Raw genomic sequence first — 24,838 nt, 5'->3', positions numbered from 1 at the left:
CGAGCCTGGGGTCTGCTGGCTTCTTGGGAGGAAAAGAACACCCCTGGGGTTTTGCCCATCATGTTCAGGGCCTACCAAATGAATGAATCAAAGCTGTTTACAACGTACCTGGCACAAGAGCCCTGCAAAGTGACAGTTTTTATTGCAATTCATGGGAAAACAGATGCTCAGAGAAGTAACTCGCCCGAGCAATTTAGTAAGTTCTAGAGCCACAATTCAAACCCAAGTCATGACTCAAGGGCAAGCCTCTCCCCACTCTGCTCCAGGGTGGTGGCTGCCTTTACTAACTTGTAGCCCCAGGTGCTATTATCCTGAAGGCCAAGGGGCAACCTGCTCTCCCGGCTGTCCTGCAGCGTCCAGAGCTATCTGTTGTGAAGGAATTTGCTCCATGGGGATTGGCACTGTGCTTCCTGTCACCCCCTCATTGCCCACATGGGCCGGGTCTCTGGCAATCAGGCTGGAGGAAGGTCCCAGGAATCAGCTCTGGAGGATTTGAGGGGCCAGAGTCACCCTGTCCTCAAACTGTGACTTACAGCTTAGAACATTCCAGAAGCCAGCTTCACTCTGAAGGCTGAGAACGATAGAGACCCCAGGAGGGATTCATCAAGGCTCCCTCCACCGGCCTGCCCCTCCGCCTGAAATTCCATCATTACTCACCCTTTGAGTGACGATATTGCTGAAGGCCCCAGTTAAAATGTAAATCATTTTTTGGGGAAAACACTTACTAAGTCATTGGCAGTATCACCATTAATGGGCTGGTTTCTCAGAAGAGCCTTGGCAAGAACTTGGCGTGTTCATGGCCAAGTGTGATGTGGCTGCTCACTCACCAGCCAAGAGCGTGCGGAGGAAGCCTTTACTTTCAGACTTGAGCTTCTAGCCTCCAAAAAGACCCCCAACCTTACCCCCTCCCCGTCACATTCCCCACTGGCCTTCTGTCTGCTCCTGGGGCCAGCCAGCTTGCCTGCCACAGGGCCTTTGCTCTTACCAGTCCCTCTGCCTGCAACCCTATTCCTCAGCTCTTCAAAATGCTGCCCCTCTGAGGAAACTTTTGGGTTGATGAACACGTTCATTATCTCAGTTGTGTTGATGGGTATACTCATATGTCAAAACTTATCAAATTGTATAGTTGAAATAGGTACACTTTATCATCTGTCAGTTTACCCATCAAAGATGTAAAAAACAAATTTTTTTAAGTCTCATCCTACAGGTCTTGGCTTGGATGCAACCTCCGCAAAGAGGCCTTCCCTGTCCACCCAGGCCAGCGTTGCCCCTGTCTGTCACCTCACCCCAGTTCTTCCCCTCAGGGGACACACCACGCCACCATCTGAAGCTGTTGATTCACCTGGCTTTTCCCCTAGGATGGGCGCTCTGGGAAGGGCGGATTGTCTGATTTGCGCACTGATGTGAACAGGGCTTGGTTTCCTGCAGGCTCTTTGCATGACTGGATGACCAAGGGCAGGGGCCCTGGGAGGCATGGCACACAACAGCCCTGCCTCTGGGGCCTCCCTCCAGGCACACAGTGAGAATGCGGAGAAGGGCAGGCACAGTCCTGAGAAAGACACTCAGAACAGAGCGGCCGCCTGCCTGTCTGTACTGCCATCCCAGCTGCCCCAGCAGGAGAGAGGTAGGCTGCTCTCCCAGGGACCAGGGACCCTGATCCCAGAAGGAGCTGCCCATGGGTGCACGGGGCTCATTCAGAAAATCCCCCTGGGTTTTTCTCCTTCTGTCCCTCCACACCCCTGGGGGAAAATCAGCTCCACACCCAGATCTTCTCTCTTTCCCAATAACAGCCAGGAGGCCTTAAGGCCTGGTCAGGCCTGGGGTTTACCAGGCATGAAATCCTCAAGATCCTGGAAACTGAGGCATAGACCCTCAGTTTAGGTCTGGAGACTCATGGGGTCTGTGCTGGAGACTGGGGCTATGGCCTGGGCTAAGAAAAACCTGACAGTTATCATCTGCAACTTCCAGGTATGCCTTATTAACTAGCTTCTGGTTTGCTTAAGAAGGTGGTCCAGGGTGTGAGGACTCACAGGGATCTGAGAGCGTGAGACCCTTGTGCCCCCAACAACCCCTCCCCAACCTGCTTTTTGCTGAGATGAAGCCAACGTCATGCAGCAAGTTCTCATGAGGGTGGCCCCAGCCCCAGCTGCTGACCCCCTCCACCCCTCTTGCCAGCAACTACTTTATTGTGCTTGTTTGCTGCTTTGGGTCATCTGCCTTCCAGGGGAGCAAAGGCTTGACTCCAGAGCTTCAGACCCTGGCAAGGGGGGGCAGGCAGGGAGCCGGAGGGTCTGCTTGGCCCTGACTACAGGGGCTAATGGGACATCGGGGGCTGGGGAACACTTGGCCTGTTTACATGCTGACATGCACACACATATACGTGCACAGCTGTATCAGTGTGCACACCTCCCAGAGCCTCAGCCCCTGCCATCCCAAACACCCAGGACAGCTTACCTACCCCCCTACCTGGAAACAGCCGTGTTGTATGGCCAAATAGGTACAAGGGAAGCTAATGCCTTGAGAAGGGCAGGACATGGTATGCCACCTGCCCTGCGCCCGCCTCCCTGGGGTCTGTGTGTTGGTGGGCTGACACTTGCTTTTCAAATGCCCACTAGTTAGCTGCAGACAACGTCCCAAAGGAAGCAGCCTGTCCTTGTGTTTTCTTGAGCCTGAGATCTGGCCACTCGCTGGCATCCCACCCAGGTGCTCGGTAGTTGTTAGAGCAGCAGCCGCCTTGGCCCGGAGGGACCCTGCACAAGGCAGCAGGAGCCCTTCTCAGCCGTGTAGAGCCCTTCCAGCTCTGTAGGAGCTAGTGAACTGGGCCAAGGAAAGATACCATCAGCAGCTACCTGTGCAGGCGGATGCCACTGTTCCCAGAGCCCTGAACCCCCTCTCCTCGCTGTGCTCCAGGGGCCAGAGCTTGGCCATCCAGGCTGCGTGTCTGGATGCCACCAGGACATGGAACTCTGCCAGGCCCATGGTCCATGGGACCAGCCGATGGTGCAGTGCCCCACAGGAACAAGAGTGTTTGGATAAAAGGAGCAACTCATCCCCACTTGTTTGAAGGGCGAGTAGCAGGGATTTTTATTCATTCATGGACTCAATAAACACTACAGGTGTGTGGGCCCCAGGCTCAGTGCTGGGATACATCAGTGACCATAACAGTCAAAATCCCCTCCCTTTGAAGATTTTCCAGTGAGGGGAAGACAAACAACAAATAAAATCAATGAGTAAAGCACCTGGTATATTAGAAAGGAAGCAGGACTATACAGAAAATAAGGGGAAGACAGGGAAGATGGGGTGTGCTGGGGGGAGGGGTGCAACTTGAAATAAAATGGTCAGGAAAGGCCTCACAGAGAAAGTGACTTTTGAGTAAAGACATGAAGAAAGAAAGGGAGGGAGGCAGGCAGGCCGAGGGGGAGCGTGAAACAGCAGCCCCGCGGCCCTGGTGCTGGGAGTGAGCCAGCTGGGCAGCTGGCAGGGGTGCGGCCAGAGGAGTTGTAGAGGGTCAGGCAGGGCCTGTGGTCACTGTAAGGATGCTGGCTTTCACCCTGGGTGAGACGGGGGACAGTCAGGGGCCTTGAGCAGAGGCAGGGCGTGAGCCGACCTCGGTTTTTCTGGGCTCACTCTGGCTGCTGCCCTGAAAGTAAATGGCTGGGGGTAAAGGCAGGAAGGCTGGGGAGGAGGCTGACTAGGGTGTCTAGGGAGGTAATGGAGGCTGGGCCAGAGTGAGCAGCGGGGGAGAGGAGAAGGGGCAGGATTCTGGGGAACTTGGAAGGGAGAACCAACCGATTTGCTGACAAAGCCAAGGGTGACTCAGGGGGTACCGCCTGGGAAAATGGGAGGCTACTGCTGCCTTCCACCGGGGCGGGAGTAATTAATTCCCCACTGAAACTCTTAGGAGGGGGGCAGGTGCTGCAGAGGCAATGCGGCAAGGGCCACGGGGTCAGGTGGTGGTCAGAGAGGGATTCCCTTTGGAGGCAGCATTTCAGCTGAGAACCAACGGTGACAGCAGGCTGGGGGTGGGGGAGGGGGGCAAGAACCGGGAGAGAGAGGGCTGCTGCGAAGACCTAGTGAGGGCACTTGTGGGGAACTTCCCGCGGCCCCGAGTTGCTGAAGGCGAGGACAGGGCGCTCCAGAGGAGGCCCGGTGGGCAGGCCTGGTCTGGGCTGCTTACTCAGCACTCCGCTTACTCAGAAGGAAGGAGGCTTGGCCCTCGAGAAGCCCAATCAGACTGAGAAATGGAAATAGGTAATAAATAGCCACAGATGAGTCATCTCAAGCCCCGGTTCTGAGCCTGCCTTGCAGCTCTCCCCAGCCTGCATCCTTCCCGGGAGGGGCCCCTGATTTCAGAATGACCAGGTCAGGCAGAGATGAGCCCCCAGGGCCCCTAGGCTGGGAGCTCGCCCCTGCAAAACCCCAGGTGGCAAGGCAGCTACTCCTTGCAGCAGCTGGGGCCCATCACCTTCCCCAGGGCTCAGATTAAAATAAACAGCACACAGAAAACCTGTTTGAAGCAATCACTGCTTCAGATTAAAAAAAAAAAAGAGAGAGGAAAAGGAAAAGGAAAGCCATGTACTAATAAAATGTAATTTGAGATAACTGGGTGTTGTTAAAAAAAAAGAAAGTATTTGGGAAAGTCAGACAAAGCTGGGTTCAAATCCCACCTCTGTCCCTGCCACAGCTGAGCAAGCTGGTTAACCTCCCTGGGCCTCCATTTCACCCACTTTACAGGCTTATGCAAAAGCTAAAGGAAATGATACATCTTAGCACAGCACAGGGCACACAGAAAGCTTTCAAATACTCGTTGCCCAACTCCTACAAAGACGGATCTATTCTCAGTATGTGGCCCACAGACAGATGAGGCTGCCACCTCCCCGTGGCCCCCAGGCCCCCTGGTTGCCCTGGAGTTTCAGGACCCCTATTGGAAGGCCAGTTCCCTGAGGGCCAGGAAGTTTGCCTAATTTCTTCAATGCTTTTTCTACCCAGAGAATGGCACAATTAATATTTGTTAAATGAATGAATATAGCCATCCTGACTAATAATAATTGTCAAGCAACAGTGTACCTTGCCAGGTTCCACTGATACAGTTGCTAAGGAGACAAGGAGCCCGGAGGGATTTAATTGTTTACTGCCCTCCGGGCAGCATGCAGCCTGAGCCATGTGTTGAATTGGTCCCCGGCCCGTCAAGTCCCACCGGGTTATGTGGCACTGGCCCAGGTGAATGTTGAGCATAGGTCTGCCTGTGTCACAGTTTAAGAGATGCCCCAGTTTCATAAGGCTCAATCTTTGACCCAGAAAGACATTACCTGTATTGCCCTGGAATGGAAGCAACTCTCCATTGGGGAAGAACTGGGAGACACCTTACCATCCTGGAAGGTAAATCAACTGGTTCTCTGACTCATGGGGAGACACTGTCTCTAGCTCTCAAAGCTGTTTGCTGTGCGACCATCCTTGCAAAAATCGTCCAAGACAAAAGGTAATATAAGACATGCAGAAACACCAGGGAGAATTCTCCCCCAGCAATAATGCTGAGCACCGTTTATTGAGCTGCTACTGTGTGCCTGCCAGCCAGCACAGTAAGAGCCCTTGGATTAGCTGGCTATTGCTGCCGTCACAGAACACCACAGACTTGGGGACTTGAAGCAACAGAAACTTACTTCTCACAGTTCTGCAGGTTGGAAGTTCAAGATCAAGGTGTCGGCAGGTGTAGTGTCTCCTGAGGCCTCTCTGGTTGGCCTGCAGGTGGCCTCTTCTCTGTGTGCACATCCCTGGTGTTCTTTACTCTTACGGACTCAGGTCCTTTGGATTAGGCCGCACCCTTATGACCTCATTTAACCTTAATTACCTCCTTAAAGGCACTATCTCCAAATACAGTCACACTGGGGCTTAGGGCTGCAAGGTAAGGATTTGGGTTGCAGGGGTGCAACTCAGTCTCCAACAGCTCTTATCTGCAGGAGCTCATTATTTCTTCCCGGAGGTAGAATGCCACGAGGAAGGCGTTACAATAGCCAATTTGTACATATGAAATTGAGTTGAGGTGAACTGTCCAACATCACACGAGAGAGAAAAAGCGCCATTTCGTGCTATTCCAGGGAACAGCACCTTCTCCATGCCCCCTTCCACCAGCTCCACAGAACGTGGAGAGGAAGCGGGGAGTCATGAGATTTGGGGTCTGAAAAGTCTCGAAGCAGGAAGAAGCTGCTTTCTCCCCGGAAAGTTCTAAGACTTTCCCTATTTCACAACCTTGAAGTAACGGGGGCAGGGAGCGCCTGGCCTACAGTTACTGTGCCCGCAGTGGCAAAGCAGACTGAAGACACGCTGAAGGGGCCGGCACGGCGAGCCCCGATCGGGAGGAGCCGCACGTACGGGGCAAGCAGGTGTGAGCATCCCGGAGGAAGCTCTGCGCTCGCCGGTGACCCCAGCCCCTGGAGGCGCTCCGGCTCTACGGAACGTCAGACCTCTCTGCCCAGGCACGTCTTGAACTGCTCGCAGCAATGCCAGCTGAGGCGGCTGAGTGACACGCTCCTGCCCTCGGGAGTCTGTCCGCAGCCCCGCCCCCGCTGGGACGCCCCTCCTGGCCCTCCCGTGTCCCGACCATCTTCCAGGCCGCAGATGGTGGGGCTGCAGGAAGGGCAGCGCTGGCCTTGTCCCCCCAGGGCGGACACATGGGGAGGCAGGAGGAGGCCAGGAGGCGTAGGGCTTGAGCTACAGCTGCTGACGGTGTCGAAACCACAAGAGAGAGAGGCTGCAGAAAAAATCCTTCCCAGTCAGAATGAGAAGTGAGACCGAGAGAAACTGAGTGAGGAGCTCTCGGCAAAAGAAAAGCCAAACGTTGGCTTCCATGAAAGAAACACGGCCCCATGGACTGTTAAATGAATGACTAAGTGCTGGGGCCACCGTGGCACTGACGGCGCCTGCAGCACGTGTGTGCGCGCGCACGCGCGTGTGCATACACACACAGGTGAGCATGCTGGAGTGAGAGGGCAGGTGAGCGTGAGGGTGTGTGTCCACAAGTGTGTAAGCATGAGAGGGCATGTGCCCTCAGATTAGGTGTGTGTATGGACGTACGAGGGGGGCTGTACACAAGGGGGTGCGTCTGCTAGACTGCCATAGCCAGGGCTACACACTGACCGGCTTGAACAACAGCATCTTATTCCGAGTCCTGGAGGCTGGAAGTCCCAGAGCAAGGTGTTGGCAGGCCTGGTTCCTTCCAAGACCTCTCTCCTTGGCTTGTAGATGGCCGTCTCCGCACCACATCCTCACATGGCCTTTCCTCTGTACTGCTGCATGTCTGAGTCCAAATTTCCCCTTTTTATGCACCAGTCACGTTGGACTGTAAAGACTTCACTGTAACTTGATGGTTTTTTAAAAGACCTTATCTGTGAATACAGTTACGTTCTGAGGTACACGGGTTATGGATTCAAACTATGAATTTGCGGGGGAGACATTGAGCCCATACCCCTGAGGCTTTTGCTGTCCCACAAGAACGAACTCCTGCAGCCCAGACCCAAACTGCGGGTCGGAGCATGAGCTCAACGGGCCTCTCACGGGCCAGCCCCAGCACGGGGCTCTGCCTTTTTCATCAGCCAGCCCCTCGTGAACTGGGACTTTCTGAGGGTGGCCAGAACAATTCCCACCAACTGGGGGGCTTACACCAACTGGAACATATCCTCCCACAGTTCTGGGGGTCAGTAGTCCAAAGCGAAGGTATCGGCAGGGTTATCCCTCCGGAGGCTCGAATCCTCTGGAGCGGCTGTGCCTCCCTGCCGGGCTCCAGCCAGCAATTACAGGGCTCCTCGGCTGGCGGATGTGTCCCTGCAGTCCGCCTGTCACCATACTATTTTCTCCGTGTCTGTGCGCTTTCCTTTCCATCTCTTACAAAGACTCCCATTATTGGAGTTAAGGCCCTCCCCAATTCAGAACCATCTCATCTTTTTTTTTATATCATTAATGTACAATTACTTGAACAACATTATGGTTACTAGACTCCCACCATTATCAAGTCCCCCCAACGTACCCCATTACAGTCACTGTCCATCAGTGTAATAAGATGCTATAGAATCACTACTTGTCTTTGTATATACTGCCTTTCCTGTGTCTCTCCCCCGCTAAATTATGTGTGCTAATCGTAATGCCCCATTTTCCCCCCTTGTCCCTCCCTTCCCATCCACCCTCCCCAGTCCCTTTCCCTTTGGTAACTGTTAGTCCATTCTTGGGTTCTGTGATTCTGCTGCTGTTTTATTCCTTCAGTTTTTTCTTTGTTCTTATGCTCCACAAATGAGTGAAATCATTTGATACTTGTCTTTCTCCGCCTGGCTTATTTCACTGAGCATAATACCCTCTAGCTGCATCCATGTTGTTGCAAATGGTAGGATTTGTTTTCTTCTTATGGCTGAATAGTATTCCATTGTGTATATGTACCACCTCTTCTTTATTCATTCATCTACCAATGGACACTTAGGTTACTTCCATTTCTTGGCTATTGTAAATAGTGCTGCGATAAACATAGGGTGCATCTGTCTTTTTCAAACAGGGCTCCTGAATTTAGGGTAAATTCCTAGGAGAGGAATTTCTGAGTCAAATGGTATTTCTATTTCAAGTTTTTTGAGGAACTTCCATACTGCCTTCCACAATGGTTGAACTAATTTACATTCCCACCAGCAGGGTAGGAGCAGAACCATCTCATCTTGAGATCCTTAATTACAACCATAAAGATCCTTATTCCAAATAAGGTCACATTCTGAGGTTCTGGGTGGACACATATTTTGGAGCCACCAAAAACAAAAAAACATTTCACAGACCCAGGGGTGATGCCACTTGCTCCCGGGTCCTTTGACAGCATGTCCAAGCTGGGGCCTCCGGTGATGAGCAGCCCTGGGGTCCCCGCCCCTGAGAAGCCTCCAGCCAAGAAGGCAGGCAGGTCCAGGGAGCCCACCTGGTCCTGGTCAGGAGACATGGGAAGGCAAAGGCCAACATGGGGGTCTGGTGAGGGAAGGCTTCCAGAGCTGAAGGGCGCAGGGAGCACACATGGCTGGCCACAGAAACTGAGGGAGGGTTTGACAATAGTTCCTGAAGGCAGGACACAAAGGAGTCTTCCCTCTGAAGGAGGTGACGGACGGAGGCTTGTGTAACCCCCACACCCAATCGGCTATCTTCCCATGCTGTGTCACAATCCCACACCCTGAGTTTGAACCCAAGGATTCCTGGAAGGGCCTGAGTGGTTTCCAGGCCTCTGACCCTCCCCATCCCAGCTCAGGAGGGTTATTCTTATCCATCCCCACCCACCTCTCCCAGGCACACAGGCCTATGGGAGCCCACTTGGGCTGGGGAGCTGGGGCAGAGTCCCTATCATTTACAGGAGAAATTACCTAGAACTTTCCCCTTCCCTCTATCCTTACTGCATTTCAGGCCAGGTGTGGCAGACCTCCCCAAAGACAGGACCCCCACCTTGCTATACATAATTGGATCCTTGCTTTTAAATAATAATATCTCATATTTGTTAACCACTAAGTGAGTGCCAGTTACAGCACTAAGCATTTCGTTACCTGACCATGTCATTTAGTTCTCAAAACACCCGTATGAAGTAGGTAGCATTTTAGTCCCCATTTTACAGATGAGGAAACTGAGGTTCTGAGATGCTCACTGACTTGCGCTGAACCTCAGGCCTGCGATCCAGGTCCAACGTTCTGCACACATATCTGGCGCTGACTCCACACACATCTGGAAAGGTGTTCTTCTCTCTGCTTCTCCCTCTCCTGGCCAACTTTGAAAAGAAGAGCCAGGGAAAGTTTGTCTGAAATTGTTGGGAATACAGAGGAGTGGCAGCTGAGTCACTCTCTGGACTGAACTTTCTGATCCTTTAGCCCTGGGGGCAGAAGGGATCCCCCACAGCAGATATGAGATCTGGGAGAATTCTCAAAGTCCACCCTATCCCCTTTCCCTCTCAGCTGAGATCGCCTGGGTCCCCAGCCCTGGCTGGCCGAGAACAGCCTCTGCCTTGGGAGCTGTGGACCCCTCTGGTCCCTGCCGTAACAGCAGGCTCTGTGTGAGAGGCAGGGGGGTCTCTGCTGAGCTTCAGAGGCTGTGTTGGGGGATTTCTGGGGATGGACAGAGAAGCCATCCACCTTTAGCTGCAAAGGGGGCCTGGAGAGAGTACCTTGTGGTCAGAGCTCAGCCTGGTGCCATGAGAGGGGAATGTCCCCAAAAGCCACCCAAACCACCAGCAGCAGGCACCCAGTCTCTGAGACCCGATTTCATGCCACCTCCACCAGCCACTGTATGGTCCCATGGGGCGCAGGCCTCCCCTCAGGCCTGCAGGCACAGCCTACCCTGTCCACGCTCACCCTGAGGCGCCGGCCACTGGGAAGGCCTGGGGCGCCCAGAGCCCTGCCTTCTGACTTTACCCCTCCTCCGCCACCGTGGGGACAGTGCCTCCAAGTCAGTGAGCCTGGGGAGAAGGCTGCCCGCACTCTGCATGTGCCTAGCAAGCCCCAGGAGGAGGTGGGAGATCGATGCACCTGATACTCTATGTCCTTCTCCCTTTGGGAAGGTGAGCAAGAAAGACTGCATTCAGAGAGGGCAGGTCCCTGCGCCCCATGCAGATGACGCTGACCCTGCAACAGGGTGAGGTGGGGCGGGAGGCCAGGAAGAGCTGATGACTGTGATGTCTTATCGTGTATTGCCCTCTTTTCCACTCAGCCTCTGCCTGCCCCAGGTCCCTGACCTCTTACTGCCGTATCACCCCGTACAGATGATGAAACTGAGCTGCAGAGAGGTTAGAGGATGTGCCCAAGGTCACAGTCAGGAAGCAGCCAATCAGTGGGGGGAGCTCAGAACCCCGATTTCTTGGTGGCCGTGCTCTCTGCCCCTCTCCAAGATCACTTCAGAGTGGCACCCAGTAGGAACTTTCATGGCACCAAAACGTGAATTTTCAGAACATTAGAATGCTACGTTCAAAAGACACATGGAGAAATAACTCTGGCAAATCTAGTGTTTTGTGTTTGGTGCTGTGTGCAGTCCGTCCACCTTCACGAGGTTGGACAAGTAGGAGCAGAGAGGTCATTCAGCCCTGCCAGGGAGATTCGCCCTCCAAGATGGCAATTGGATGCGTCTGTCCTTTGGGAAGTTGGAGGGCCCCTTGGGGAGCCAGCTGGTGTTCACCTGTCTCCATCTGCACTCCAAGGGACTGGGACACACAGCTGCTGTCACGTGCAGGAAGTTTCCAGGATGGAGATGTCCCAGCTGTCCCCAGTCACTCCCCACCTCCCATCCTAGAAGGCCAGACCTCCATAATATGCCTGAGACCTAGGACAACATATGACATGATGAGACTAGGCCCAGCTACAGCGTACCTGCCAGGGCCAAATGCCTGGGACACAATTAAGGTCCCAGGGCTGTGTGGCCTCTATCTGCCCAAGATCTGGGGGATCATTCATGAAATCCTTCACCCAACGTCTATTTACTGAACACCTATCATATGCTGCATGCTATGCTAGGATACAGTAAGGTAAGACAGGCTTGGTTCCTGCCCCAAGCATCTCACAAGTAGTTTGAAGGATATGATGGGTAAATAGAGGCAGAGTCATGGGGCCTCAGACTCAGGGTGCCTTAGCCAGTTCTGTGGGATGAGGGAAGGCCTCTGAGGAGTGACTTAGGAGCTGAGTCTGTGTAGGAGTTTGGTGGTAGGCAGAGGGCTTCGAGCAGAGGGTGCAGTGTGGATGGAGACCTGGAGGCCAGGGTGGGCCAGCAGGTTTAAGCAGCAGAAAAAGTTTCAGCAGGGCTGGGGCCTTGCCCATGAGGGGTGCCAGAGGTGAGGGGTGTGGGAGAGGGAAGTGAGGGGCCAGCCCTCCTGCCACCAGACACATTTTCTGTGCTGGCTTGTTTCAATCCGTGTCCAAGCACCGGCATGGGGGCTCGGAGGCCAGGTCTCTATTGTCGCTGCTGTCTGGTCCACCTCTGTGTCTGCAGAGCCTAGAATGGTGCCTGGAACCCAGCAAAAGCTCAATGCATATGTAATAAAAGAATCCACGAATGAGAGAGTGAATGTCCTGTGTGGGTCCGTGTGTCTGTGCTGTGGTCATGCAACGGGGAGGCAGGCCCTTGCTCTTATTTCTAAATGAAACTCAGTTCATTAAGTTTGGAAGCAGGTGATCTTGTTTTTTTCCTTTGGGATTTATGGAGGGTCCCCCCCACCACATATACACACAAAATAAGTTAATTTGGGGGAGGGAGAAAACCATGCAAGGTGCACCAGGGTGTGCACCCAACCACAGGGCCCTTTGTGCACAGGAAGTAATGCTTCCTCCCCGTCACCTTCGTGAGGCAGGTGGGAGACCAGGTGAGAGGAAAAAGCCAAATCCTGAATACAGTTCAGGAACTGCCTCTCAGAAAACACGAGAAAAACAAACAAAAAAAACAAAACAGTCCAACTAAGAAATAAAATACCATCTCTGCGCTCTTAGAGCTTGTTTTCTAGCAGGGGAGAAAGACTAGGTAACAACCTCACAATGGGTGCTTTAGCAGTGTGTGAGGGCTGAGGTGGAGATGTGCACAGAGGTGAACATGCGGGTGGGGTGTGCTGTACCCGCGGGGCCTGGGGCTCGGGGGAGCCTCTAGAAAGGAGACACTCCAGCTGAGAAGTAGAAGGCAAAAAGACGCTGGAGGGGATTGGGGGAGTGCGGGGACAAGAAGAGAGATCTGGTGACCCCAAGTGAGAGGGAGGGAAGGGCCCTGGAGAGCTAAGAATGGCTCGCAGGCACCTGGGAGGGCAGTGGGGACGTTCTGGGACCATAGGGGTGCAGGCTGAGTGAGGTAGGGCTGGAAGACATGAAGCTCTGTCCGGGGGCCTCTCTGTCTGTGACCTTCATTGCTGGGGCTCCTGAGGGTTGCAAAAGCCTTGTCCTCAAGCTGAAGCTGTCATAGAGAGTGGCCGTGCAAGAGACAGTACAGGCAAGACAGAAGCCTGGGGCACAACCCCCTCCTGGAAGCATTCACAGGCTGGCCAGTGGCAAAGATCAGGTTATGATTGCTGTCTTTCCACCCCAGCTGATCTTTCCAGATGGCCTCAAGGAGGCCACCACTGAGACCACCACTGAGATAGCTGGCTTATGCAGAGCCCAGGGGTCAGTATACAGAAAGACCGGAGTTCTTAGACTTAAGACTTTTTGGATCTCCCTAATTCCAAGACACAAATTATCTGGCATTTGAACATCTCTGAAATTAGCACTATCTCACGGTGCGAGTGGCAGAGTTTAGCACCACTTTTCCTGGTGGTACAGAAAGCAAGGGTGAGTCCATTAATGGCATCACAGCTTTGATGAAACTGTGTGGAGAGCCTGGGCTGGGTTTTTTTTTGCACATAGAACTGACTGGAAGCAAGCAGGCTAGAAGCCCTGACAATTCAATGGACCCGGCATTGTGGTCTGGACTTTCACAGGGAAGTAACGCTTCTATCTTGTTCAATCTGGTGTTATTCTGGGACAGCTAAACTTATGAGCTAATCTCGGCTATAAATTTTGTAATTTTTGTCTAACAGAAGGCTTCCAGATTCTCTTCTCCCTCTGGCCAAAGAATTGCTAACAAAACCATTAACTCCCACAGGCTCTTTGATTTAAAGTTACATGTGGGAACAACAATAAAAACCCCAACAACTTGATTTTAGAATAAGGGAAGGGCTTGAACACAAATTTCTCCAAAGAAGACATACAAATGGCCTAGAGGCACATGAAAAGATGTTCAACATCACTAATCACCAGAGAAATGCAAATCAAAACCACAGTGAGACACCACTTCACACCCATTAGGATGGCTACTATCAAAAAAGCCGAGAATAAATGTGGGTGAGGATGTGGAGAAACTGGAACCCTTTTTCATTGCTGGTGGAGATGGAGACTGGCACAGCCGCCGTGACGCTCCTAGGGCACTTCGGCAAAACTCTAAATGCAGAATTAGCATAGGATCCGGCAATTCCACTGCAGGGCAGATACTCAGAAGAACTGAAAGGAGGGACTGAGCTATTGGCACAACCGTGTTCACAACCACAGGTGGAAGCAACCCAAGTGTCTACTGATGGCTGAAGGGATAAACAAAATGTGGCAGATACATACAGTGAAATACTACGCAGCCTTAAAAGGGAAAGTCTGACATATGACAATGTAAATGAACCTTGCTAAACGAAAAAGCCAGTCACAAAATGACAAATACTGTAGGACTGCATTCATATGAGGCACTTAGAGGGGTTGGATTCCTAAAACAGTAGAAGGTGGCTGCCAGGGGCCAGGGGGCAAACGGAGGCTGTTTCCTGGCTATGGAGTTGGCAAGATGCAAGAAATTCTGGGAATAGATGGTGGTAATGGTTGTACAACAGTGTGTATGTACTTAATGCCCAAGAACTATACATATAAAAAAGGTGAAAGTGGGAAACTTTATGTCATATGTTTTATACAATTAAAACTAAATTTTCAAAATTAATGAGAAAAAATTATATGTGGAAGAGACTTAGCTTCTCCAGGTCCTGTAGTCAAGTGGCAAAACCTGCTTTGCTACATCTGCCCAGACACGTGGATCAGATAGGCATTTGAACAGTAAAGCCTTTGGGGGGGACACATGCTCAACAGGTGGCCCTGTGCCCTATCACTCCATCACCTGAACTGCCATCCACCAAAGACAACTGAGGTTGGAACCCCAGATCAAGTGAGAGTAGATGTCAGGCAAGAATTCAGTGCCTAAAATCTAATCCGCTCATGGCCTGTGTCATGTCTAGGACCTGGGAGCTCTGCGTGCCTGCCTTCCACCTGGGGGCTGGTAGAAGGCAGGTGACAGGCCCCAGAGGATGGTAATGCTTACCAAATATCTCAAGCCCCTGCTATCAGGCAGGGCCCCTGTGATGAGTTCTGGCCAATGAGCCATAAGCAGAAGTGACCCGTGTGTCACTCTGGGCTGAAGCAACCGGTGATGTTCCCCAGAGTGGAGCCTCCATCGGCCTGGGCCCCTAAGAGACCATGTCAAAAGCAGAGCCCCACGTGATTCATGAGGGACAAGTGGTGTGAGCAAGTCAGCAAAAAATAACCTTTATGTCAAAGCACTGAGATGTGGGGTTAATGTAACCCCACTTATCCAACCACACGTGCTGTCAGCACTGGAAGAGAAGGTTTCCATGGCCTCACAAGCTCTGGTGGAAGGCGGGAGCCCCACGCCTCAGCCTAGATACCCCAGCAAGCACAGGCCTTCTCTGGGCTCACCAACTGCTCCATTTGTCTCCTACAGAGGCAGGGCTTCCCTACTGCTCACCCCGTGGGGGGAGGCAGGCACTGCTTATGATCTGGGGGGATCTGGGCTCTCTGCCAGCGGGCACCGACTCGCTGCCTGGCCCTGTGTCTCCACCTGTCCCTGCTGCGGCTCTGATCACCCACGGCTTCCAGGGCTGGGCTGGAGTGAGAGGAGGAGCCAGCTGGCCCAATGACTCCACAATGGCCCTTCTGCTGATGGACCCCAGTGTATGGGCCAACAAGGGGAGAACTCGTCACTCCCTGCTGCCCACAGGCACCTGCAGGGGTCAACCTGAGACCCCGAGCCCCTTGCTGAGATGGACTTCTAACACTGATGGTGGCCCCAGCCTGTCTTAGGGACTGTAGCCCTACCTGGGAGGCCATCTACCCAGAGTTGGAAGGTGCACAGAGACACACCAATGCTGGATGCAGGCGGCCCAGTGCAGGTTGTCAGAAGTACCTTTCCCAGGTGAGGGGTGGGCAGGCTGGGGACAGGGCGCCTCCCAGGAATGTGGGCTTCAGCAGGACAGACCCAGCACATGTCAGCATCTGGAGCTGCAGACAGCACAGAGCTTTATTGACAAACAGGTCACAGAATCCCCTCTCCCCCCTCACCCTGGAGTCCCCCCACTTTGACCCCAGGTAGGAGAAAGGCCTGGGCCCACCCACCTGCCCAACTCTGTGGGCTGAGGCCTTAATCCACCCCCAGCTGAGGCCAGGCAGGGCTCCCCTCTCATGGGGCCCCTGCCAGAGAGGCTAGAAGCAATGGTGGGGGCACTGTCTCCAAGTGGCTGGTCCTCGGGGCTTCAGCTGGAGGACATGGGGCTGGGGGACCTGGGGTTCTGACCAGATCAGGGTGGGGCATAAGACCCGTTGACAGGGGCTGGGACAGTGAATGGAGAGGTGTCAGCGAGCCACTTTGGGAGCAGGCTGCCCCCAGTCCAGCCTCATTTCCTTCTGGACTTAAGAGTTAGGGTTACCTCCATGGGTGAGGTGCAGTAGGTAGCCAGCGGGGAGTGGAGGAGCCTGGGAGGCTGTCTTGGGTCAGGGCCAGGGGACAGGCCCTTGTAGAGATGCTTTATCAGGCTCTTCCCTTCCTGCCCCCATCCTGCCCCCGGGGACAGGGGCTGTGCCCTCCCCAGGGCTGCCCCAAGACGTCTGTCCCTCCTGGGGCACCCTGGACCACACCACGTGGGAAGGGCCGCTGGCCGACAGCTGCTGGTGCTGAGCCTTGGAGGAGACACAGGACCAGAGATCCAGGCTCTTGGGCGCTGAGCTCCTGTCGGACTTGGGAGGGAGGACGTCCCAGCCCAGCAGGCAGTGCTGTGGGGAGCAAGGGGCTAAGGTGCCTGGCAGGGCGCAGGGCTCCCCCACCTGGGTTCACCTTCATCTGGGACCGGCAGCATCCCCTAAGATGGGGGGTGTCCCCCATGAGGGTGGAGGGGCCTCCGATCATGGTGGCTCCCCTGGCAGGGCCTCCCTCTCCTGAGCCTGCTCACCCAGGCCTCAGGCCCTAACCAGTGTCCAGAGGCCATGGACACTGACGACAGGTCCTGTGTGCCAGGCTCTGGCCCAGGCCCCTGACAGGTACCGAGTCACTGAACGGCCCCAGCTCACCCCACAAGCCTGAAGACAGTATGTTCTATGGATGAGCAAACCAACTTTTCTTGGTGCCTCTTCTGCACCCCTCGTCACAGCTCCCCGGCCTCACCTGGGACTGAAGACCCAGGGAACACAGAGGGACATCTCTATGGGAGGCACCACGGAAGCATACGGACCTGGGTGCAAATCCCAGCTCTTTCACCTGGCTGACCTTGGCTAAGGCCCCTCCCTCTGCCTCAGTCTCCTGGTCTGCAAAGTGTGCTATAGCGGAACCCGCACTCGCGGTCACTACGGGGGTCCGTGAGATAATCCTAAGGAAGGCAGGCACTGCACACAGAGCTCAGCGCTGGGGACTGTGTGCGTCATGCTGGCGTGCAGGCGCGTCACTCATCCCGGAAGCCACGGGGTGGGCAGGGTGCCCCATCTCACTCAGGGGACAAGCACAGCACGGGGTGGGGCGCCCAGCCCAAACTCCAGAGCTGGGTGCTCTTCTTCCTTGAGCCCAGACTCACTGTGTGGCCTTGGGACAGTCCCTGGCTCTCTCTGGGCCTCAGGATCCATCAGGGGACCTGGGCCAGACAGGGGGCAGCCCCAGGCCCTTCCCCATCCGGCCGCACATGGCTGCTCACCCGGGGCAGGGCCAGCGTGTCAGAGGCATCGAAGCTCTTCCGCCGATGGATGTGGTACCGGTGGGGGGGGTCCAGGAGAGACAATGGGACGCTCACCCTAGGCGGGGAACAGAGACACTCATCCTTGGTGGGGGGACAGTGGAACACTCACCCTAAGCAGGGGGACAGTGAGGGCATTGCCCAGGCACCTCCTGGCTGCTACAGGGCCCCAGGCTCTGCTCCTCTCCTCAGCGGCTGCCCCCCAGCTGCCCCCCAGGTGCCCTGCCTGCTCTGGCCACTCACCTGACCTGTGCTGGCTCTGCCAGGGTCTCAGGGCCCCGTTGGTCCCGTGGTGTCCTGCACAGGCGGCAGGGGGTGCCAGGATCCGATGGCACCAGAAACAGGCGCCGGTTGACACGATAACTGTACACGCCTGCAAAACCACGAGAAGGAGTAGCTCCCGCCGAGCTGGGGCTCCTAAATCCCTGGGCCCCCTCACTGCCCCCAACCACATGGGCCCACCAACCCCTCCACGGTCCCAGGGGCCTGCTCACAGGCACCTACCATGCACACATCAGAGCACACACACGCACACGTGCTCACATAAACACTGAGCTCACCCTGGCCCTCCAGCATGACACACGTGTGCACACACACTTGCTGGCATCTCTACATGTACAAATGTCATGTGTGTAAACAAGAAGCACAGCTTCATATGGTCACCCCTGTGGACACACATGCTTGTGCATCTATCTGTAATCATGCCCACGGGGCACACGCACATTATTCACGCGAACACCCCTCGCACACACACGTACATACACATACATATGCACTGTACGCTGCAGAGGCAAACCCAGAGCAGTGACACACGTGCCGGTGTGACTGCGCTGGCACCGCCACACACCTAAGACATCCATGCATGGGGGGCAGGGGCATATGGGAAATGCAGGGAAGGGTGTGACAAGGGGACACAGGGCCAGCCTCATCCCCACCCCCATCCCCACTCCGGGACTTGCCATCCCGTCAGGACCCCCGGCATCCCTCTCCAAGTCCCCAGGGCGTGCAGCAGCCTCCTCAGGGGCAAGCCCCTCAGACTTCTGCCAGGATACAGGGCGCCTGCCGAGGTTTATACTCACATTCGTGCTCCCCCTCCACACCACTGCTCCCGGGCAGGCCTAGGAACTGGGACCTGTAAGGGTGAGGGGGGTTAGCAGGCCAGGGTCACAGGGTCCCTGAGCTGCCCTGCCTCCCCAGAGCACCCCTGCTCACTCGGGGTCACTGTTAATACATTCTTCCTTGTTGGCTTCCCGGAACTTCTGCAGCTTTGAGAAGAAGGCCTCAGGCTTGCTGGTGACGGGCGAGCTGCTGTCCAGAGACGCTGCAGTGGGCAAAGCATAACGTGGCTACTGGCCAAGGCTTAGGGGGTGCCCAGCACTGGCAGCCCAGTCCCCCTGCCCTGCCCCAACCATGCCTCAGACCGACCTGAAGGAACACTCACTGTTCCTGTTGGTTTTGTCTCAGTGTCTGTCTGTCCTGATGTGTAACCATCATTCATGCAAAAAATATTTATAAAGCCCCTACTCTGGGCCAGACACTGTTTCCTGTGCTGTGCAGAAAGCAGTGAACTAGGGAACGAATGAGCCGGTGCTGAGCCCTCATGAGGCTTACATTCTAATACAGCAGCAACAGACAAGCTGGTGACAACTTGTCACCAAGAAATGAGATAAACACCAAATGGTGGCACCTGCCAGGAAACGAAAGAGAACAGAGCCAGGGAACCACACCGGACAGGGCAGAGGTGCCAGGGAGGCCTCTCTGAAGAGAGGACACCTGAGCAGAGACCTGACCGGGGAGAGAGGGGGCCATGTGGACTCCCAGGCAGACAGACGAGCAAGTACAAAGGCCCTGGGGCAGACGTGTGCTTGGTATGCTTGAGGAACAGCCAGGAGGTCAAAGTGGCTGGAGGGAAGTGAGGATGACGGTCGAGGAGATGAGGCTGGACGCTGGCAGAGGGTTTGGGAACAAGGAGTGACACAATCAGATCAGCTGTGTATTTTCGCAGGATTCCCCTTCTGGCTGCTGCAAGACGAAGGGAAGCAGGGGCACCAGTTAGGAGGCTGCAAGAGGGCGTCCTGGCAGAGAGACGTAGTCAGACTCTGGAAATACGCTGAAGGCAGGGCTACTGATGAGCACTAATGGACTGGAAGACGAGGACGCAAACAGGAGAGGGGAGACTGAGGCTGACCCCAAAGTATGGCCTGATTATTAGTACCTGGAGTTGCCATCTACAGACAGGAAGGACTGAGGAAGCAGGGGCGTTGGAAACCAGGATCTTTATTTTGGATGTGGGATTAATCTTTAAGATACTAATGAGCAACACGGAAATACACAAACCAGCACACAAGTCTGGAACCCAGGGGAGTAGTGTGGGCTAGACCTAAAAATGGGCCATTACCGTAAGAGCTGAAAGCCTCAGTCCTTAGGGGAGCAGAGGGGGGACAGCAGACAAGACAGGCCCTGCAGCCTCGGGGGCCTGGCCGTGGGAACAAGGAAGCGGTCCCAGCAGAGGAAACTAAAAGGAGAGCCAGGAGTGTCCAGCCCTGGGAGTTGAGGGACGAGTCTGAGGGAGGAGGGGGTGGCTGCTGCATCCCTCACTCCACAGGGCCCGTTACGGCACAGACAGAGAACCGAGCCGAGAGCCGGCAGCCAAGGTCCCGATGACCCGGGAGTGGACAGTGTTAGAAGGCGTTGGGAGCTAAAGCCCAATTTAAGAAAAAGTTTTTCCAGTCCTCTTTTCCAGAAAAGTGGAGAAAATGGGCAGTAACTAGAGGCAAACAGAGGAAAAGGGAGAAATGTTTCATCAGTATGGAAATATCAGACGGCAGCTGTACTCTGACCAGAGGGGAGACCTGGCTAAGTTTCTCCATCTCCTGGCACCTCAGCCTTCCCGTCTGCCAGCAGGGATAAGAGCACCTCCCTCCTAGGGTTACTGTGAAGAGCAGGGAGCGAAGGGGGTCAGGCAGCAAAGCTCCTGGAAAGCCAGGCACGTAAAAGCACTCGGTACGTAAGTCAGTTCTCATGGTTAGCCCAGGGCATTTTTCATATGCTGATGGGGCAGAATGATGCTGGAGGGAGGAGAGACCGCAGGAAGCCCACCCCTGGGAGCCAAGAGGGGATGAGGCAAGGCACAAACATGGGGACAGGCCTTAGATGATGCAAACACACGCCCTTGGAAGGACAGCACAGCCCACAGGGGCGCAGGGCAGGCAGGGGGCAGGTGCCTCCTGGGGACGGAGCCTGTGCCCCCACCACCACTGAGTTCCAGCAGCCCCACGGACCACCTGCCTTTGGCAGTGACTCAACTTCTCCATGCCTCAGTTTCCTTCGTTGTGAAATAAGGATCCTAACAGCACCAGCCTCTTGGGGTCATCCACTCACTCACCAAGTATTGGTGGAGGGCCTACCATGAGCCAGGCACCGTTCTAGGCTCAGGCTTGGAGACACAGCTATGGGAAGACAGCCAGGCCCCTGCCCTGAAGGCGCTTATGCTCCACCACAAGAGTCAGATGAGAAACAAGCAAGAGGATTTCTGAGAATGAATGATACAAAGGACACACGAATGGCTGATGCCACAGGCATGGGTGCAGGGGTGGTGGCCCTCTAACATCATGCTCACAGAAGGCCTATAGTTTGAGCAGAGCCTTCACTAATGAAAAGGAACCAGTAGGAATAAACCTGGGGAAGTGCGTTCCAGACAGAAAGGACGAAAGCGCGAGGCCCTGAGGTGGCCGTGAGCATGACAGGTTCAGCGACCAGCAAGGAGGCCGGCAAGGCCGGAGCGAAGCACCAGGACACAGACAGTTAGAGGTCATGTCACGGGGCCAGCAGAGGCCAGGCCATACATCCTAAGTCTAAATAGGACTTTGGATCTTACTCTAAGTGTTAAGTACTCTGAGTGGCATGATCTTATTTCTGTGTTTAAAAATTCATTCTTCCTGCCATGTCAAAAATGGGTAGTAATGGGGACAACACAGGCCAGGAGACCAGTCAAGGGGCCACTGAGGTCTGGGGCAGGGCAGGGCGGAGGACAGTAACATGTAAAGAGATGAGACACATGCATAATTTTTCAGTGGCATGGCACATAATAAATGCTAAAAAGTATGGCAGCTCTGACTCATTCATTCATTCAATGAGAGCCCCAGGTACATTCTTGGGGAGGCCCATCTCTGTACCTGTCACTGTACCAGGGTCCGAGAAAGGAGACCCAGCACAGAAGGTGCTCACTGAAGAAGGTGGAACAGCCAGAGAAACAGCAGCAGTGCCCAGTCGGGGCTCAGGCAGGTGCAGAAGCAAGCTGGGCCCTCCACCCCAACCCCAGGCCTGGCATGTGTGCGGGACGGGCCACACCTGCAATCCAATCGTAGCCCAGGTACGGTCTGAGGCGCCAGCTCTCCTCAGGCACTGGAGGTTCCCTGCTGAAGGTCACTCTCCGCTGAGGAGGAAGACAAAGAGGTGCATGGGGTAGGCCAGCAGGCCCGGCCCAGAGGAGGGCCCATGTCCTAACTGATGTCCTGACGTGGGCCCCAGGGCTCAGCCAAGGACTTGGGAGCTGGAAGGTAAGAGTTGGGCCCCCACCCCCTCTACTCTGAACACGTCTGGCCTCTGAGCCTTGGTCTTCCCATCTGTATAATGGGGCTCATCGCTTTCTTCCCAAAGTAACCACCACACTTATCAAGCACTTAGGCTGAGCGGACATGACTCAAGGTATCTCCCAGAAGCCTCTCACCCTGCAAGGGAGGCTGCCCATGAGTGCATTTGTCAGGGAGGGAAACTGAGGTACAAGGAAGCTCCCATCAGTGGATACCCCACTCTTCCAAGTTACCTTGGACAGCATACTTCGTTGATCCAGGGTGGATCTCAGGGCCTGAGATCTCAGGATCTCAGGATCTTCCTGGGATCCTGGACTGTCCAGCTCTGCTGAAAGCTCTGGGTCATTCGAGTTTGAGGTGGGTGCCTTCTGGGGCCCCAGCGGGCCCAGGGACTTCTGGTACTGGCATGTGCCACGTGAGAGGGAGATCACCCTGGAGCTGGCCCTGCGAAGCCAGGACACATCACAGGGGTCACCTTGGTGGGCGTCCGGCAGGCAGGAAGCTCTCAGGGCCACTGAGGACACCTCTTGGGAAGATGGTATCTCTGAGTCGTAGCTGCTTTTGGAGTCCGGGCTTGACTGGAACAGAGAGGCCCAGTCACCCAGGAAGCGGCTCAGCCACCCACCCAGCTGGCCTATGCCAGGCATGAGGCCTGGTCTTCATTCCTGTGCCAGTCTGGGCAGTGTCCCAGGCCAGTCCCTTCCCACACTGGGCCTTGGTTTTCTCATCACAGCAAACTAGGCACGCTGCCCAAGATGGGCCTGGAGGCCTGAGGGCTAGGCAGCACCTTCCTCACCCCCGGGGAGTTTCCACAGTGGGTGCTCACCTCTGAGGCTGCCTTGGCCACTGACTGCCGCACAGCCTCCTGCCCAACCCACAGCTGCTGCATGAGCTTCAGGTTGAGCTGCCGCAGCTGTGCCAAATCCTCGGACTCCACCATGGCAAGGGTTCTGTCTGGCCTCACACGGCAAGTCACTGAGCACCCTCGGGGCTGCGTTCTACCTGAAGCAAAGACAGCATGACCCAGGCCTGAGTTTGAATCCCCATCTGATACTTCCTAACTGTGCATCCTCAGGCAAGTTATGTAGCCTCTCTGTGCCTGCTTCCTCCTCTGCCAAACAGGGATAATAACAGTACCTACCTCATGAAGCTGTTGTAAGGATTAAACAAGATAATGCATGTTAAATCGGTGCAGTGCACAGCACATAGTAAGCATTCAATAAATACCTATTATTAAACTGGCCAGGGAGTGTTTCCTTACATGCCAAAAGACAGCAATCCCCTTTTAACAACCCCAACTATAAAATAAGTTTAATTTGTAGAAATCAATTAAAGCAAGTCTACAAACATGAAGCATTATAACTTGTGAATGCAACACAAATAAGGCTTCTGAGGGGGCTCTTTCCTGCCCACTGTTCTTCTTCCCTTTCTTTTCACAATGAAGAAACCAAAGTTCAGAGAAGTTAAGCAGCTTGCCCCAAGCCACACAGTTATTAAGTGGCACAGCCAGGATCTGAGTCCAAATCTGGCTCCAGGGTGCATGGTCACTCCACCCTCTCTCTAGCGTGGAGGGGGGCCTGGGAAGCCTCCTTCTCCCAGCCTTGGCCCTCAAGGACCCAGACTCAGGACACACAGACGCCTCTGGAAGGGGATTCTGCAGGCTGGGGAAAGATGCCTCCCACTTGGCTCAGAGCCCCAGGCCCAGGTCCTCCAACCACAGACGGTCCCCCTCAGTTGGCACCATCCTGGTTTTAACACTGGGTCGGGGCAGGCACGCTACCCTCAGAAACGGGGCCCTACCCCAGCCTCCTTACACCTGCCCTCCTCACCCGAGGACCGCCCACACGGGAGCCCCCTCCGCAGGGCCCGGCTGCAGGGACCAAAGCAGAGAGAAGCCACACTACACTGGGACCGCCCATCCCCACCCCGGCGTACGCCCCCCGCAGAGTACAAACGACTCTGGGGCCGTGCAAAGGAGGCAAACAGCCTGGTCCTCGGGGCCGGGAGTCCCGGCCCCCGCCCTGATCCGATCGAGCAGTTCTGGGTCATTCCCTTACAGTCCTCGGGTCTCCGTTTTCGCCCGGGGCTAGAGAACTGCCCGCACGGTCCTCCGGCTCCAGCCGCGCGCCGGTACCCTAGACTGCGCAAAGGCACCGGGAGGCGGCGTTCAAACAAGGACCTGGAGCAGCAAAACTATCAGAGGCAGTGCCGAGGCGCCGCCTCCCCGTCCTTGCCCACGGAGGCGCCCGAACCTTCCCGCGAGCCCTCGGTTGCCAGCGCCCGCCGCCCCGTCCAGCAGCCACGGCCCGGAAGCTCCCGGACTGCACGGCCTGCCACCGCCTCCGCCCAGAGCTCCGCAGGGCGAGTGGCTATCTGGGGGCGGTGCCTGATCAGGCCTCCCCGATTGGTCAGATAGGGGACGCGGTCGACACTCCTGCGAGCGTTACTACGCGTTCCGAAGAGGCAGTTTCAAAATTAGGGCGAGGCTAAAGCGGGGGCCAACAGCTGATTGGTCGACCTCTGATGTTGCGTACAGGCTGACGATTTTCGGAATGGGGCGGGCCCCGGAGGGCTGGCTCGGATTGGTCAGGAGCGGGCACGCTACGCCGCGTTCGGGCTGCGACAGTTTCAGAGTCTGCCCCGGGCGCTGCTCCCAGCCAGCGGGTTGCAGCTAGGGGAAGCCAAGGGTAGGCGGGGCGGCAGCTGG

The 24,838-nt window shown here is 55.2% G+C and overlaps 1 protein-coding gene across 6 annotated transcripts; it reads right to left on the bottom strand.

Moving 5' to 3' along the window:
• Positions 1-8,825: 8,825 nt before the first annotated feature.
• MIIP (migration and invasion inhibitory protein) lies at positions 8,826-24,516 on the bottom strand. 6 transcript variants are annotated; one of them, XM_073233214.1, is made up of 12 exons: positions 24,189-24,516; positions 22,958-23,133; positions 22,365-22,709; positions 21,890-21,974; positions 19,325-19,561; positions 18,752-18,860; positions 18,619-18,671; positions 17,783-17,912; positions 17,501-17,597; positions 15,730-15,824; positions 9,647-9,766; positions 8,826-9,102 (listed from the first exon to the last, which is right to left on the bottom strand). In XM_073233214.1, the coding sequence occupies exons 2-12, from the start codon at positions 23,069-23,071 to the stop codon at positions 8,949-8,951; spliced, it is 1,539 nt and encodes a 512-aa protein (XP_073089315.1). In that variant the 5' UTR covers positions 23,072-23,133; positions 24,189-24,516; the 3' UTR covers positions 8,826-8,948. The 6 variants fall into 6 exon arrangements, 4 of the variants coding, with proteins under 4 accessions (XP_073089315.1, XP_073089317.1, XP_073089316.1 ...); XM_073233216.1 differs by having other exon boundaries at positions 9,032-9,766; positions 24,189-24,512; XR_012129989.1 differs by lacking the exons at positions 8,826-9,102; positions 9,647-9,766 and adding an exon at positions 16,250-16,592 and having other exon boundaries at positions 15,039-15,824; positions 24,189-24,506.
• Between the last annotated feature and the right edge of the window lie 322 nt (positions 24,517-24,838).

Source organism: Manis javanica, chromosome 4 (genome assembly GCF_040802235.1).
Source record: "Manis javanica isolate MJ-LG chromosome 4, MJ_LKY, whole genome shotgun sequence".
Lineage (NCBI taxonomy): Eukaryota > Metazoa > Chordata > Mammalia > Pholidota > Manidae > Manis > Manis javanica.
The sequence above is the reverse complement of the archived record's forward strand: the minus strand, read 5'-3'. Positions and strand labels throughout refer to the sequence as shown.

Bases quoted from the DNA above. Each gene is read 5' to 3' on its own strand.
- MIIP (XM_073233214.1), bottom strand. From the start codon at position 23,071: ATGGTGGAGTCCGAGGATTTGGCACAGCTGCGGCAGCTCAACCTGAAG. The intron at 22,710-22,957 runs GTGAGCACCCAC...TCTCTGTTCCAG, and splicing joins TGGCCAAGGCAGCCTCAGAG to TCAAGCCCGGACTCCAAAAG. The intron at 18,672-18,751 runs GTGAGCAGGGGT...TCACCCTTACAG, and splicing joins TGTATTAACAGTGACCCCGA to GTCCCAGTTCCTAGGCCTGC.